General features: G+C 33.9%; 1 protein-coding gene across 1 annotated transcript in view; it reads right to left on the minus strand.

The window, feature by feature from the left end:
* Positions 1–11925: 11925 nt before the first annotated feature.
* The window catches only part of LOC308502792 (pregnancy zone protein-like), a 52709-nt gene continuing 47610 nt past the window's right edge, over positions 11926–17024 (minus strand). The window contains exons 30-36 of the mRNA XM_081061085.1: positions 15989–16207; positions 15686–15816; positions 15234–15324; positions 14568–14636; positions 14099–14201; positions 13199–13281; positions 11926–12598 (exon numbers count right to left, since the gene is read on the minus strand). Of these exons, the coding sequence (XP_080917211.1) occupies positions 13229–13281; positions 14099–14201; positions 14568–14636; positions 15234–15324; positions 15686–15816; positions 15989–16207 (666 nt within the window). The 3' untranslated portion in view covers positions 11926–12598; positions 13199–13228. The remainder of the gene's footprint in view (positions 12599–13198; positions 13282–14098; positions 14202–14567; positions 14637–15233; positions 15325–15685; positions 15817–15988; positions 16208–17024) is intronic.

Consider the following 17024-nt stretch of genomic DNA (forward strand, 5'->3'; position numbering starts at 1 on the left):
TGGAGAAAAGATTTGGCAGAATCATGTGAGAGAGCAATGGAAAAGGGTTGGCTAATGGGCTACAAGTAGACCTCGGATTGGACAGAGGTTTTTGGGGGAAATTGGAGGGCCTAGAAAAAGGCTGCTTTATGTGATGTTTTATATTCGTGTTTTTTGGCCCTGGATTATAAGATATTTTTGCCATTTTTGCATTATTTCTTTTCACCAGTGAGACTTTTTCTCCTTCCTATTCTTTCAAATACAGCATCTCTAGGTCTAATCCTGGCTGTGACTTACTGTTAGGCTAAACAATTACTAAAATTCTTTACATATATAAAGTTTTACTAACATTCAAACTTTCATAAACTAGTACATGAATAAGTAGTAAGGATTTTACCTTTAGGAAGCTATACATGTCTTCTTTATCATAACTTGCTAAGGAAATATAGACAACTCCTTTACCAATGTTATAAGGATACTCGTAGGTATGGCTCACTGTTCTTCCTCCTGTTGGTCCAAATTTTCAGGGAAGTGAGGTCCTTCATAGTTAGCAGATTATATAACTGTAACAGTGGAGAGATTAAAGACAGAACTCTTACCTGCTTTTGTTTTGAAATATCCTGTGAACTGAGCAAAGTATGATACTTGTCATGTTTCTTTTGTAACTTCATGTAGTTACTAAGAGACAAGTTTAAAATGTTGTCTGTTTTTACCAGTGTTTTTTTGTCTAAAGATGTAAAACCTACTTGGGAAAATAGTTCCATGGAATAATAAAGCCTTAAATTACCAAGGATTAATGAAAATTTCACTGGAGAATTTAGAGATAAAACTAGACCAAATATAGGAAGGACATCTAACTTGCCTCTGTGTTGGATGAATAGTTAATGTCCTGAGGAATTTAGGAAGGAATCATTGCCATCTTTTAACTTCTATTGCTATTTAGCTTCGTTCTTGGATAGAAGAACCATATAGGTACATACATGACTATATATCATCTATATTCAATAGAACAGTGTCTACACAATTATAAACACAGGCTACTTTTTGGAACAAGAAGGATGACAAATGAAAGGACCCAGAACCCATAGGGTGGAGCTAAGAGGCCTAGATATTTATTCCTGGTCAGAGTAAAACTGCTCTATAAGAATAAGGACTGTGATATGTTTACTGCTAATATTTTCCCAGCTCCTATAACAGACCCAATGCATAGTGTGTTTGCGATGATGATGATGGTGATGATGATGATGATGATGATGATGATGATGACAAATCACCATGACACTCCAAATATTATCACTATGAATTATATAATTCTAGAAAAAAGCAGAGACTTAAAATTTTAGTCTGTGAATCATCATTGCTGACAAAGGTGTGGTAGGTCATTTTTTTTTAATTGAAAATAATTTATGAATCACTTATTACCACTTACACAGATCCCAAGTACTCTAGAGACATAAATTGTTGTATCTGTTGGAAAGTTTATGACTTATACTAGTATCGATTTTACAAAAAGGTTAATTATTCCATTGACCAAAAATGACTTTACCTAAGTAGGATCCATATTATCTAACACTTTGGCAACTTATGAATTCATTATATTTTTAAACATGGCAACATAAGTAGTGAATTGTAATAAAATTTAGCTTTCATTAAGATTCTTGTAAAGCATGAGTAATTGAGGTTTAGATTTGATTCTTTACAGAAATAGAAATTAGGTCACAGAAGAGATCAAAGTTTGTAGGCTGTTTCAGTATCACATCTCAGCTCTACCACTTGCTTCTGGGTAATCTTGCACAAGTCTTCCAACTGTTATACATCTTAGTTTTCACATCATTAAATGCGGCTGTTACTCTCTGGGAGGTTGGAAAGATTAAATGAGGGAATGTGTGAGAGAGCTTAAGAAATTATAAAAAACTTCACAAATGGTAAATATTCTTATTATATTTTTATGTTTTACTCTCAACAGGGGATTTTCCTTGCTCTGGGCACCTTATGTGGCCCTTCCTGATCCCTGATGCTGAGGGAACTCACCGAGGATGGGGAGAGCTCTGCCTCGGGCTTCATGATCAGCACACTCTGGCCCACTGCACAGAGAACACAGAGGGACTGAGGAAAACTGTGACTCGCAGGTGGGCTTGTGAGGCTGGAAGACTTTGTGCTGGGCTGAAGCTCAAATCTACCTGTAGGAAATGAAACAAAAGTCATCCGGTACTTCTATTTGTGTGATCCTGCAGTAACTCACATTTCCCGTCATCCTAACATTTAGCTTTATATGACTGTGTTTGGAAATATCAGTCGGGAGCCTCATTTCTTATCTCTCCTTTGCTGTTGAAAAGGTTGTTTTGTCCTAAGGAGACAACAGATATATCATAAGGGATAAATAACTCATTTGGATTTTAGAGGCCCATCTTCACATATGATTCATGATAAAGTATTTATATTCGTTCTTCAGATTTTTGGAACTTTTGAGTCTTAGCATCTTACCTCACACGATTGAATCAATGGAGGAGGGCACAAAGGACTTAATGAAAGCTAAATTTTATTAAGATTCACCACGTGTGTTGCCGTGTCTAAAAATAGAATGAATTCATATGTTGCCAAAGTATTAGATAATATGGATCCTACTTACGTAAAATTATTTTTGGTCAATGGAGTAATTAAGCCTTTTATAAAATTAAATTATGTTTTATGTGGAGACAATTTCGTATAATTGAAAAAGTATTGTGCTAGCTACCTGGAGATTTGGCTGTGCCATTAATTTGCTGGGAACCTTTGGGCAATTCATTTTTCTTTTCTGAACTCAATTTTCTCTGAGGTAAAATAGATGATAGCCATTTATTTGTGTTTTTATGCTAAGAACACTCAGCTTGTTGGCTAGACAGTTTTCAGTCTCAGAACTCTCTGAATCTCCAATAACTTCTTCATCTGGTTAAATGGGAAATGCTTCCCATCCAAAAGAATGATTCTGTGATGGTGGGGTCTGACGTTTCAGTTTCTAATGAAAACATGTTTCCTACTGATGACTTATTGTATTGATGACAATGATTGGCCCAATGGGGGAAAAATGATTTCAAGAGTATAGGATAAATAAAAGGAAAAATGTATTAACCATTTATGATTTATCTCTTATAATTGGAAGATATCTTGAGGAATGGAAAGGTAGCATTTAACAGGAAAGGCAAAGCAAAAATAAAAGGAGAGACTGAAACAAATAAGACTCTCGAGGAAAAGACTTGGAGTGGCATGGTTCTGCAGAGTGTGAGGCATTTGTAGAAAACGGGACAAGGAGAAGTAGCATGGAAGCTGAATGAGGAAGTCTCTCTTTCCCCATAGTGACAGACAAATCTCAGAGACTATATTAGGCCCAAACTCCTGCCTTTACCCTGGTCCTTGAGATCTCCCAAATTTGCCAGGTTTTCTAAGGGTAATGCTGGCCTCATAAAATGAGTTTGGGTATGTTTCTTCCTCTTCAGGTTTTTGGAATAATTTGAAGATAATTGTCATTAATTCTTTTTAAAACGTTTCATAGAATTCACCAGTAAAACCATCTAGTTTGAACTTTTATTTGTTGTTAGGTTTTTGATTACTGATTTAATCTCCTTACTCATTATTAGTCTGTTCAGATTTTCTATTTCTTCCTTACTTAGTTTTGGTAAGTTGTGTGTTTCTTCTAGGTCAATCAATTTGTTGGCATATACCTGTTCATAGTAGTTTCTTATTTTTTTTTCACATGGGTATAAGATTTTTGTTTCAAATTGATTTACATTCCAATGAAAATTATAAAATGTATTCACTTCTTAATTTTAAAAATGCAGCTTAAAATTTAATGCCAACTATAAAACATGATTAAGTTTCCAGATCAAAATTGGACTAGTTGCTTAAAGTAACACGTTTTTAAAACAAGTTTGTAAATCACTATTTTCCACCCTCACACCAAGGATAACTTTTAAATTAGCGATCGGCCATGTTGTAATAGTGGGATAGCACTGAGACTTGAGAAAACAGAAAAATTGTAGAGTTTCTCCAGTTCTAGATCAGGAACTTTTCTATGCCTTCTCATAATGGTGAACAGCAACTACATCACCAAAAGTAAGAGTCATAACCATTCTGCCATCCTTAATTGCTCTTACAAAATTTGTTTTTTGCCATTCCATTGCTGTACATGAATCAGTTTGTCTCCATCCAGGCTAACAACACAGTTTCTGTCATTTGTAGTGGTTTCATCGAACTTTTCTCTGTGTTCTTGAATGTGCTTTGAGTCCAGATCACCACTTTGTTTCCTTCCTGACTGATGATCATTGTTGGTTTAGTCACATTTTCTACCTAGTGGCAAAGCCCACTAAAGTGCATATTAGTCTCTTATGATCATTAGCATTTCTGTGATATCAGTTGTAATATTTCTGATTTTATTTATTTGAATATAATTCAAATAATATTTGAATAACAAATAATATTTATTTGAATATTCTTTTTTCTTTGTTAGCCTAAAGATTTGTCAATTTTATCTTTTCAACAAACCATCTTTTATTTTTGTTGATCTCTATTATTTTTTATCTCTAATTCATTTATTTCTGCTCTGATCTTTATTATATCTCTTCATCAGTCATCCCATCTTGATTCTGGGGTTATGTTCAGATAAGCTCATCATAAATTGAAAATATCTTAGGTCAAAAATGCATTTAATACACCTAACCTTCCAAACATCATAGCTTAGCCTAACCTACCTTAAACGTGCTCAGAACACTTACGTTAGCCTACAGTTGGGCAAAATCATTGAACACGATGAATACACCATAGAGTATTGATTGTTTACCCTCGGGATTGCGTGGCTGACTGGAAGCTGCACCTGGCTGCCACTGCCCAGCATCACGAGAGACTATTGTACTGCATCTCACTAGTCTTGGAGAAGATAAAAGTTAAACATTTAAAGTACAGTTTCTATGTATTACTACGTATGAATGCATGTTGCTTTTGCACCCTCATAAAGTCAAACAATTGTTAAGTCAAACTATTGTAAGTTGGGGACCTTCTGTATGGTTTCTCCAGGGTTATTTGGAAGAAGGAAGAAGCAGCCTGTGCTGGTTTTTCATCTTGTCAGAAGTAAGTAGTGACTCTATTCTGTGCTTTCTGTTCTTTAACCTCTTTTTTCATGTTTTGTATCTCTTTTTCACTCTTCTGAATTGTGAGTAATCTCCTCAAATTTGACTGAATTTGTCAATTTTTATTTTATCTCTGTCAGATCTACTGCTTAAACCATTAGTTGATTTCTTTTTTATTTTAATACGTTTACTTTTCATTTCGTGAATTATTTGTATTGGGTTCTTCTTTAAATCAACCATGTTTTTCTTGTGTTATATTTTTTATTTCTTGTTTTCATAACTTCAATCTTGAAAAAGTTGTAAAAAGAATATGTGTGGGTGCAGAAAGTTGTATCATATATATTCCTGAGATTTACTAGCTTGCTAAAATGCTTGTATAGGAGAGTCAATTCTCAATGATTTCTCTTAGTTGTTTATCTGTAAATAGGGCTAAAAGTCATAATAGTATGGGTGGTTCAGACCATAGTGGGAACAATAGTAACAGAAAAACACAACTGTGTGTGCAAGGTAATTGGCTAAGTGTTTGTTTTCCCTGGGGAAAAAAAGAGCAGTTTTCTTTTAAAATGTCTTGTTCTTTCATGCTGTGAAATAGAACAGTGAATGAAAAAACTTGAATGGATGTAGAATAAGGTCTGCAGGAAGTGAATTTTTTCCTTCATTTATGACATTGAATCTGAAAAAAAAAAGCAACACATTTTTTCCCATAGGTGGCACATTTTGAGCAATTTTCATTTAAATGTAATTCACATAACATTAAAATCACATTTTCAAATGTACAGTTTTAGTTTATTCATGGTGTTATGCAACCATCGTCACTATCTAATGATTGAACATTCCATTATGCCCAAAACAAATATTGTGCCAGTTCCCAATTCCTTCCTCCCTGATTAATAAATAGGTTAAATCAAATTTTTGACATGTGTTCTTTTTATATTTGCCTGAGAATATAAATTTCCCTTATATACATAAGAATATATGTTTTCTTTTTGAAAATTATAATTTTACCAATAAATTGTCGAAGAACCCAGCATAGTTAATATCCATCTATGAGTACCAGTATGAATTATAAAGTATTTTATTTAGAAAAAATGCTTTTTTATTTTACTCAATTTTACAAAGGCATTCCCTTTTATTTTTAATCTTTTCTTTTTTTTATGCCTGATTCCAAGAAGCAATTTACTTTTATGTTCAGCTGCTCAGTGCCTATCAAGAGAGAATTTGGAACCAAATGTTACCCAAGTGTACTGATGTACTTTTGGTGGTTTGTACATTAACAGACTTTGAATAATCATAGATCATTTACGGGACACGACAAGTTTCATTTTGTCAGATTAAGTACAAATTGTATTTTGGCACAGATTTTCTTAGGCAAAAATTTTTCAGTGATAACTTGAAACCTTGCAGAATTTATGCCTCTAACGCCTTGAATATTCTTTATTTGAATGTTATCATATCAATTCTGTTTCCTAAATTCTATAAGAAAAATACCTTAGAATTCTTTGTGGAGAACTTTAACAACAAGAAGAGATTTACTGTTTTTGAGATAAACTATAAGCAAGGCAGAGGGCTAGAAGTTAAAAACTGTACCCCATATCTCAGATTTTGTTTTTTGTTTGTTTTAAGTTATAGAACAAGAAATTTTCATTGTTGAATTAAACAATTTTGGAATATATAAAACAAAAAGATAATTTTTTTTTTAAATTAAGTTTCATTGGAGTGACAATGGTTAGTAAAGTTACAAAGATTTTGGGTGTACAATTCTTTAATACATTATCTATGTATCACATTGTGTGTTCACCACCCAGAGTCAGCTCTCTTTCCATCACCATATATTGGATCCCCTTCACTCTCATCTACTACCCCCCTCCCACCTTGCCCTCTGGTAACCACTAAACTATTGTCTGTGTCTATGAGTTTTTGTTTCTTCATTTGTTTGTCTTGTTCTTTTGTTTTCAGTTTTATATATCACATATCAGTGAAATCATACGTTCTCTACTTTTTCTGTCTGACTTATTTCACTTAGCATTACAACCTCAAGATCCATCCATGTTGTCACAAGTAGTACTATTTCATCTTTTCTTATGGCAGAACATTATTCCATTGTGTATGTATACCACAACTTCTTTATCCATTCATCTATCGAAGGACATTTTGGTTGTTTCCATGTCTTGGCCACCGTAAATAAAGATGCAATGAACATTGGAGCACATATGTCTTTATGGATAAATGTTTTCAGATTTTTTTTGGTAGATACCCAGGAGAGGGATTGCTGGGTCATATGGTAATTCTATTCGTAATTTTTTGAGGAACCTCCACACTGCCTTCCATAGCGGCTGCACCAGTCTGCATTCCCATCAACAGTATATGAGGGTTCCTTTTTCTCCACAGCCTCTCTAACACTTGTTATTATTTGCCTTGTTGATGATAGCCATTCTGACTGGGGTGAGATGATATCTCATTATGGTTTTTATTTGCATTTTCCTGATGATTAGTGATGTTGAGCATTTTTTCATATGTCTATTGGCCTTTTGTATGTCCTCTTTGGAGAAATATCTTTTCAGGTCCTCTGCCCATTTTTTAATTGGAGTGTTTGTTGTTTTTTTTGTTATTGAGTTGTATGAGTTCCTTATATATTTTGGATATCAGCCCCTCATCAGAGGCATTGTTTGCAAAAATCTTCTCCCATTTGTTTGGTTGCCTCTGTATTTTGTCGGTGATTTCTTTTGCTGTGCAGAAGCTTTTTAGTTTGATATAGTCCCATTCATTTATTTTAGCTTTTACTTCCCTTGCCTTTGGAGTCAAATTCATAAAATGCTCTTTGAAGCCAAGGTCCATAAATTTAGCACCTATGTTTTCTTCTATGCAGTTTATTGTTTCAGATCTTATGTTTAGGTCTTCGATCCATTTTGAGTTAATTTTGGTATATAGTGACAGATAGCAGTCTAGTTTCATTCTTTTGCATGTGGCTTTCCAATTCTGCCAGCACCATTTGTTGAAGAGGCTGTCTTTTCTCCATTGTATGTTTCTGGCTTCTTTGTCAAAAATTATCTGTCCATATTTATGTAGTTTTATTTCTGGGTTTTCAATTCTATTCCATTGGTCTGTGTGTCTGTTTTTCTGCCAATACCATGCTGTTTTGATTATTGTTGCCCTGTAGTACAAGCTGAAGTAAGGCAGTATGACACCTTCAGGATTGTTCTTTTTTCTTAGGATTGATTTGGCTATTCAGGGTCTTTTGTGGTTTTGTACAAATCTGATGATTTTTTGTTCTATTTCTTTAAAACACGCCATTGGGATTTTGATGGGGATTGCATTAAATCTGTATATTGCTTTGGGTAATATGGCCATTTTAATTATGTTGATTCTTCCAATCCATGAGCACGGAATGTGTTTCCATTTCTTTGTGTCATCTTCAATTTCTTTCAAAAATGTTTTATAGTTTTCAGCATATAAATCCTTCACATCCTTGGTTAAGTTTATTCCTAGGTATTTTATTCTTTTTGCTGCAATTGCAAAGGGAATTGTTTTTTGTATTTCTTTTTCTGAGATTTCATTGTTAGTATATAGGAATGCAATGGACTTTTGTACGTTGATTTTGTAGCCAGCAACTTTACTGTATTCATTGATTGTTTCTAATAGCTTTTTGGTGGAGTCTTTATGGTTTTCTATAGATAGCATCATGTCATCTGCAAATAGTGATATTTTAACTTCTTCGTTCCCAATTTGGATGCCTTTTATTTCTTTCTCTTGCCTGATGGCTCTGGCAAGGACTTCCAACACTATGTTGAAAAGCAGAGGTGACAGGGGACAGCCCTGTCGTGTTCCTGAACGTAGAGCAAAGGGCTTCAGTTTTTCACCATTAATTATGAGATTAGCTGAGGGCTTGTCATAGATGGCCTTCATTATGTTAAGGTATTTTCCTTCTATACCTAATTTATTAAGTGTTTTAATCATAAATGGATGTTGTATCTTGTCAAATGCTTTTTCTGCATCAATTGATATAATCATATGATTTTTGTCCTTTATTTTGTTTATGTGATGTATCACATTGATGGATTTGCGTATGTTGAACCATCCTTGTGCCCCGGGAATGAACCCCACTTGGTTGTGATGTATAACCTTTTTTAATGCATTGTTGTATTCGATTTGCTAGAATTTTGTTTAGAAGTTTTGCATCTGTATTCATCAGACATACTGGTCTGTAATTTTCTTTTTTTGTGTTATCCTTACTAGGTTTTGGTATCAGGAAAAGAAAATTTCTTGCTTTCTCTTTCCTCTACCCAATTATTTTGGACCTGCTCTTTTGTTCTGATTTACAAGACAAATAAGAATTAACTTAGTAAGGTCAATGAATGAAAAGATGTTATTTTAATTGGTTATTATAGTAGTTTCCTAAGTCTGCTGTAACAAAATACCACAAACTGGCTGGCTTAAAACAGGGGAAATTTATTCTCTCACAGTTCTGTAGGCTAGAAGTCAGAAATCAAGGTGTTGGCAGGGTCATGCACCCTGCCAAGTTCTCAAGGGGAAATCTGTTCCATGCCTTTCTTCTATCTTTTGTTGCCATCAGTTGTTGGTGTTCCTGTCTCTGCTTTCGTCGTCACACACCATTCTCCCTGTGTGTCTGGCATTGTCTTCCTTCTATGTGTGCCTGTTTCTGTATATCTGCTCCTTTCTGATAGGACAACAGTAATATTGGATAAAGGACTTATCCTATGTCAGTATCACCTCATCCTAACTTATGTCGTAATTACATCTGCAAAGACCCTATTTCCAAATTGTCACATTCACAGGTACCGGCGATTAAGAATTCAACATATCTATTTGGGGGACATAATTCAACCCACAACAGATAATTTGTGTTTAACACTTTTGATCATTGCTGCCAGCTAATTTCACAAGATAGGGCTAATGATTTCCCTCAGAGCTCAGAGAATGCATAAAATGTAATTTTAAACAAGTTTTGCTTAAAGTCCAAATAAATAACCCAAATTCCTGCTTCTCCTCATTTATTTGACTTTGGAAAAGTATGAGAAACTTTTCCATGAAGTATTTGTGAAGCATTCAGCAATAAGTCAGGTATCAGTGAAAATCTTTCTAGTTCATTTGTTGTACTGGTGTGTACCTTTGTGTCATTCCACTTCTCCTCCATCAATCTGTGGGAATGTGCTCACTTTGCACTGACCCATTTAACTACTCCTTTGTTTTACTGAGAGCCTATGGCATTCCCAGCACTGTGTTGCTTGAGGAGGCTGTAGACATGATTAAGATGCAGGTTTGGCTTTCAAAAAGGTCTGAATCTCTGGATGAGAGGAAAATAAACAAAATTTAAAAGTGTAGAATTGTGTAAGTGTGGAGGAGAGATGTGTGTGCTAAACCAATTAATTAAGCGTGAAGAAGACAGCCCAGTTCTGCACAAATGGGCTGTGTATCTGGAGATCTGCAAAAACTTGCTTTTTTCTAGTCTTTGCCAAGAAACTGAACTATCATAATGTGAATCTGAAACATTCTCTTGCTTAAAACCTTCCAATTATTTCTATCAACAAATGAGAAATACTGTTTTAGTCTTTCATTATCTTGTAATTTGATTTTTGTCCGTATCTTTAAATTTGTCTCTACTCGTGTTTTTTTATGCTTTTAACTTATCTTACTATACATGTCCATGAAGTTAATCTTTAATTTTAACTTTGTAGTTCAGTCCACATTCAGAAATTAAGTCAGAATTAGAATTTACTTCATGTGAATTGAATAAATGAAGATAAACTATGTCTGAATAAGGAAGGCTAAATATTGTGAAATTCATAATTATAAATTGATCCATACACAATATGATACTAAACAATACCCAATATGACTAATTAACTTGATAAGTGGATTTCAATGTTTTACCTAGAATAAATAACGAGCTTAGTATTGTAAAGAAAGGATGAAAACAGAGAAACGTGGAGGGACCAGCCATAGTAGTTATTAAAACATTTTACTAAGCCACAGTAATTAAAATATTTTAGTATTGTAAAAGAATAATCTAGTTAATCAGTGGAATAGAATAAATCACCCAGAAACAAGCCGTAGATTATATAATAATTTAGTTTGTGATAACTGATGCACTGTTTATTAGCAGGGAAATGTATAATTGGTTGATAAATGATAAAAGGATTATTAAAAAGCTACGTGAGAAGAAAAGTCAGTTTAGATACTCACTACACAATAGATAAAAATAATTTGAGATGGAATTAAATGTAAAAACTTGAACCAGGACTTTTGTTCTTACACATGCACGATTTCATCATCACAAATATCTCTAATGTTGTCCCTTTGTACTCACACCCTTCTCCCTTACTCTACCATTCATAACCCCTGGAAATCACTAATTTTTTTTCCATTTCTGAAATATTGTCATTTCAAGAATGTTATATAAAGCACAAAACTTGATACACAAATGATGTACGATAGAATTGTACACTTGAAACCAATATAATTTTTTTAAATAAAGATTTTATTGAGGAAGGGGAACAGGACTTTATTGGGGAACAGTGTATAGATCCAGGATTTTTTTCCAAGTCAAGTTGTCCTTTTAATCGTAGTTGTGGAGGGTGCAGCTCAGCTCCAGGTCCAGTTGCCATTGTTAGTTGCAGGGGGCAGAGCCCACCATCCCTTGTGGGAGTCGAACCGGCAAACTTGTTGTAGAGTCCACTGGCCCATGTGGAAATCGAACCAGCAGCCTTCGGCATTAGGAGCATGGAGCTCCAGCCGCCTTAGCCACTGAGCTGGCCCTGAAACCAATATAATTTTATTAACCAATGCCACCCCCAAAATTTAATAAAGTAAAAAAAGAATTATACAGTATGACTATTTGAAATTGGCTTTATTTTCACTTAGCATAGTGTTTGTGAGATCTAAGTTGTTGTGTATGTCAATAGTTTGTTCTTTTTTATTGCTGAGTAATATTATATGGTATGAATGTACCAGTTAGTTTAACCATTCACTTATAGATGGACATTTTGTTGTTTCAGTATTTGGAAACATTATTTTCTTTTCCTTACCTTCCTGTGGTTTACTTGAACATATTTTTCAATTACATTTGTTTCTACATTGTTTTTGAGTACACCTCTTTTTATAGTTTTTAAAGTGTTTTTAAAAAACACTGTGAAAGAACTGACTCTGGGTGGTGAACACATAATGCAATACATGGATGATGTATTATAGAATTGTACATTTGAAACTTTTATAATTTTATTAACTAGTGTCATCCCAATAAATTTAGTAATAAAAAACTAAAAAATAAACAATGGGGAATAGATACATATTTCAGAAGGGAAGTATAATATTGATAAAAAACAAAAGATAGTGTTGTAAATGTCATAAATTTATTTAAGATACAAATTTCATCTATTTCCGATTGCTGTCCCTTCTTTCTCCCACTAACTTCACTCTTGACAAATCTTTGTTCTTCATTTCTGGAGAAGTTCATATGATGAGGTCCATAAGTTTCCATTTTTAAACATTTCCATGTTCAGTTTCTAAACAGTTAAAGAAACAGTAGAAACATTAGAAAAATACTGTGATCTACAAAAGGAATAATTTTTCATGTTTCAAATATAAATATTTGAATTTAATACAATTTTAAGTATTTTTAGTGATAGGGCTGTTCTCAGTTTTTTGTTGTTGTTGTTTTTTTAAAGTGGAGAAACAGGTCTCATAGCAAGCATTATTTTGTCAAAGATGAAACCTATCAACCAGCCTGCGGAAGGTCCCATAGATCACATCTCTCATTCTGTGCTATACGGATAATTACAGTGAAAATTTTCTTGACCTTAACTAATATAAGTTTAGAAACATCCTGAAAAGGTCATGAGTGATAAATATATTACCACTGCATATAGAATATAAGCTCAATATTAGATAATTTGATTGTTATATGTGGTAAATTCCTGATTTCATTTTCAAATAAGTCACTTTAGACACCAGTAATTATACTTTACTTGCATTTTTTTTCTACTGAGAAATTCTATAATACATTTGAAATAGTTTAATTCATAAATGATACATGAGGGGGGTTTATAATATGGTATGGATATACTCAAGAAGCAGCCTTATGCAGACAACAGATGTTTACTTACTTTCTTTATGTTGGCATTAGATTTGACTGTTTACATGTTGCCAGCACTGCAGGGATCACTGTATTCTTCAATGGTGAATTCCTCTGAAACACAAGAATGATAAGGCAGAAAGAGTGAAAACATTCAGTAACGGGCACATGAGCAGTTAATTGTAAATAAACTGTATAATGTAAGCTAAGAAAAAAAATGTAAACACAGTATGGAGCCAATATAAGTGATTTACTTCTGTACTAAGCCATTTGGGATTGAAGTGAGAGAGAATAAGAGATAGTTGGGCTTGGATACAGAATTGAGGGGCAGATTTCACAGATGCATGGAAACTGTCTCTATCTGTAGGACATTGTATAGCCCCTTTTCACAGCTGTGTTTTTCTCACTGGAGTTGTACCTTCCTCTTTCAACCTTTCCTTAATGTAAGGAGTAAAGTTTTAACACTACCATCATGCTATGATGCTAAGTTTCTAGTTCAACGTCATAAGTAAATGGAAGAATGTCTTGATATATTACAAAGTTTACCAAATTTTGTTAGAGTATTCAAGGCACAAGTCAAAAATAGATCCAATTTTAGATCTTACATTACACATCAGTATTGATATGTTGGTTTTTTTAGACATAGCTACTCTTCTTTATGGAGAAATTCAGTCCGGAGCAAACAACTCTACAAGGCAATTTAGAAAGAATTGATCCCCTATTGCTTCAAGATCAATCTATAAGAGTGGCTGTAAGACTTGTTTAGGGGACACATGAGAGGTTAATATACAAGAAAATGGTTATCCAGTGACCATAAATTCACTGTTTTTTCCAGCAAAAGATTGTGGAGTTTTGTTTAAGTTAAGGTGATCTTTTACTAGGTTAGTCATTTTTTTCCTTGCAAAGTTCAACATGTCTAAATCTCACTCACCTGTCTCATAATAATCATAGGCTTTTACTGTAGCTGGTTTTAAATTCTTCACTTGGATACTTTGTTCCACTGAGAAGGAAAAACTCAGGGCTTCTTTGGTTAGCTGGAGAGACAGAAAAACTGAATTAGAATTAAAGATTAACTTAGTTACTAGTTAGCATCTTGTCTTCTTAAGATATTATCAAAACCTATAGGTATGCTATCCATTTGTACCAAAACCTATGGAAAGAATGAGACATTTTGAAACTTGCATAATACACTCAATGTCAGATAAAAGAAAGGCAAAAAAAGATGATTCTATGGACAGTCACCGGTAATAAACCTTATTGACCAGTCCTGGCTTCATTTCCCTCTGCAGCTTTTTTTAATCCTCACCTGTATATCTGAAAAACATTATTTGAAATCTGGATTGGTTTGTTAGAACTTCTAGTAGTTCTCCCAGATCTAACAGAGTTACAGAGAATCTTACCTTTTCAAAATAAATCAGGACATGGTTGGTGCTCACTTCAGTCCTTTGAATCTGAGGTCTTTCTTGGAGCTGTTGACCGGGAGAATAAACCAGAGATATGAGATGAGAGCAGGCTGAGAGCAGTTCTGGGGTATTTATGGTCTAAATGGTTGGTCAGAAACATCCAAACTACTAATTTTGATTTCTTCAAGATTAATAGTAATAATGACAATAATAATAATAGTAATATTTATTAAGCCCTCTTTCTATCTATATTTCATATATAATATAGGTAATTATCTTCTAACTGTATATAAAAAGAAAAAAGGGATGATTATACCATATTTATTTCACATATATCACATATATGTGTATACATATATATATTACATATTCTCCCATTTTCTTTTTATATATAGTTGGAAGATAATTCAATACCACTCCACATACCTAGATGTCTCAGGGCTTGCTGGAGCATTCTTAGCCATATTTATAACTTATGCCTTATACTTGAGACCGCATAACAATGGTACCCAGTACTAAAATGATGGAAAGACACTCTAGAGAGGCAAGTTTGAGGGAGTAAATCTCTTGAAAACTGAATCAATAAAATAAAATTAACAAACATAAATAACAATATTTATCAGAACTTTGTTATCTGCTATCTGTAAGGGATTTAGGGTTTACCTTTTTTACTGATGCTTTCACAGGTATGAAGCCCGATAACATCTTCACGTCAACAATGACCATGTTGGAGCTGGGTCGTTCCCCAGTGTAACTATGAAATCAAGGCATTCAAAAAAATTCTTTGGAATTCATTCAAAATAGAAATCTTCCCTTCTCTTTCATTTCTTGTGTTTTCTATCCCTAACAACGACTGAGCTTTTCCATCTACTTTATTTGCTTCTGCTGTGGTTGTTTGAAAAGCCCATCATTATGAAATCACACTCTGCACATATGGCAACATCATATTCTCAATGTTAAGGCTTTTCAGTAAGAGTGAAGAAAATTTTCTTGCTAATAAATATTGCAAGAATTCCATATTCATTACGTGTGACTTTGGACAATGAAGTTCTCCCACAGAAGAAAATCGATTTTGCCATATTCTATAAAAATTCTGGTAGTGACATAGGATTTACCTAATGGTGATGTGAATCTGGAATTTCCTGTCAACATTTGCTTCATCACAATTCTTGGAGAGAGTATCAACATTCAGAGTGAAGGGAACTTTCCCCTCTTTCTTGGGCAGGATGTTATATCTTAGGGATGTCTAAAACAAATTGAAAAAAAAATCTTTTATTTTTGCACTCAAATAGTCTATCTCTTCTAGATGATTCATACCTTCCCTTAGCACACGTTTCTTTTTCTATTTTGAAATTCAAATCTAATTCTTGAGACTCTTTCTCCCATTTGCAGTGTCCCCTGAACCTGGGCATTCTCACCTGCAGGTACACACATCCTGACCCTGACACCATTGTGCTGTACTCCCCTGGAATCTCTGGCAAGGCAACCTCCTGCAGCAATAGGCGATTGGCATCATCTACTTGAAATGATTCTGAGAAGGTCTTTGAAGACTTAATGGTGACTGTAACTGCTTTCTCCCTTTTAGAGAAAGTTGCTGCTCCATATTTGGAAAGTGCTTGGAGAGCTACCACCGTATCCTGAAAAAAAAAATGAGTGCAGGAAGGTAACGAAATCATACTAGATGTAAACCATATCAATACTACTCTCTCAGAGTTATTTAGTTATAAACACAGTTCATTAACTGAATATCAGTTCAGTGCAGACATGGTTATTCATCACGAACTAGTCTAGGTTCTTTGGGGGGAAATGAAGAAGTTTCCTCATTCAAGTAGTTTACAATATACATATGGAAATAAGACTCAAATATTTGACACAAAGCAGAGGCTATTTCAATAATTTATAAATTAACATAATAATATTTGTTGTAAAAATTTAGAGAAGGGAGAAGAAATTGGAGCTAGAATAGTAAGAGAAGACTGTGAAGATGGTGAGAAATATGATTATCTCTGAATAATGAGAAAACTTTATATAGACAGATGAGAGGAATCAGGGAGTACCAGGGTGGGAAATGTTATAAGTGAAGACCTAGAAAAGGGCGTGAGCCGATTCCAGAAAAAATGAAGGGATCAACCTAATTAGCTAAGAATATTCATGTTTACTGAGGAGAGGAAATATTTTGGGTACTATATTAGATAATTTTAGTCTTTGGATGAAAAAAGATTTACATTATCAGGGAAGTAATCTTATAAAAACTTTGCTTTATGGCAATTGATCTACTTTACATTGAGGGTCCACTAAGGAGAGAAAATATTGAGACTGTTTACAAGATAAAGCAATAATCCATATATAAAGTAGCGAGGCTTGAACCTTTCTGGTGATGGAGGAATATGAATTAGAGAATATGAAGAAAATATGAATTAGATACACTATTCAAGTATTCAATTCCTTGAATAT

The sequence above is a fragment of the Rhinolophus hipposideros genome, assembly GCF_964194185.1.
Source record: "Rhinolophus hipposideros genome assembly, chromosome: 9".
Lineage (NCBI taxonomy): Eukaryota > Metazoa > Chordata > Mammalia > Chiroptera > Rhinolophidae > Rhinolophus > Rhinolophus hipposideros.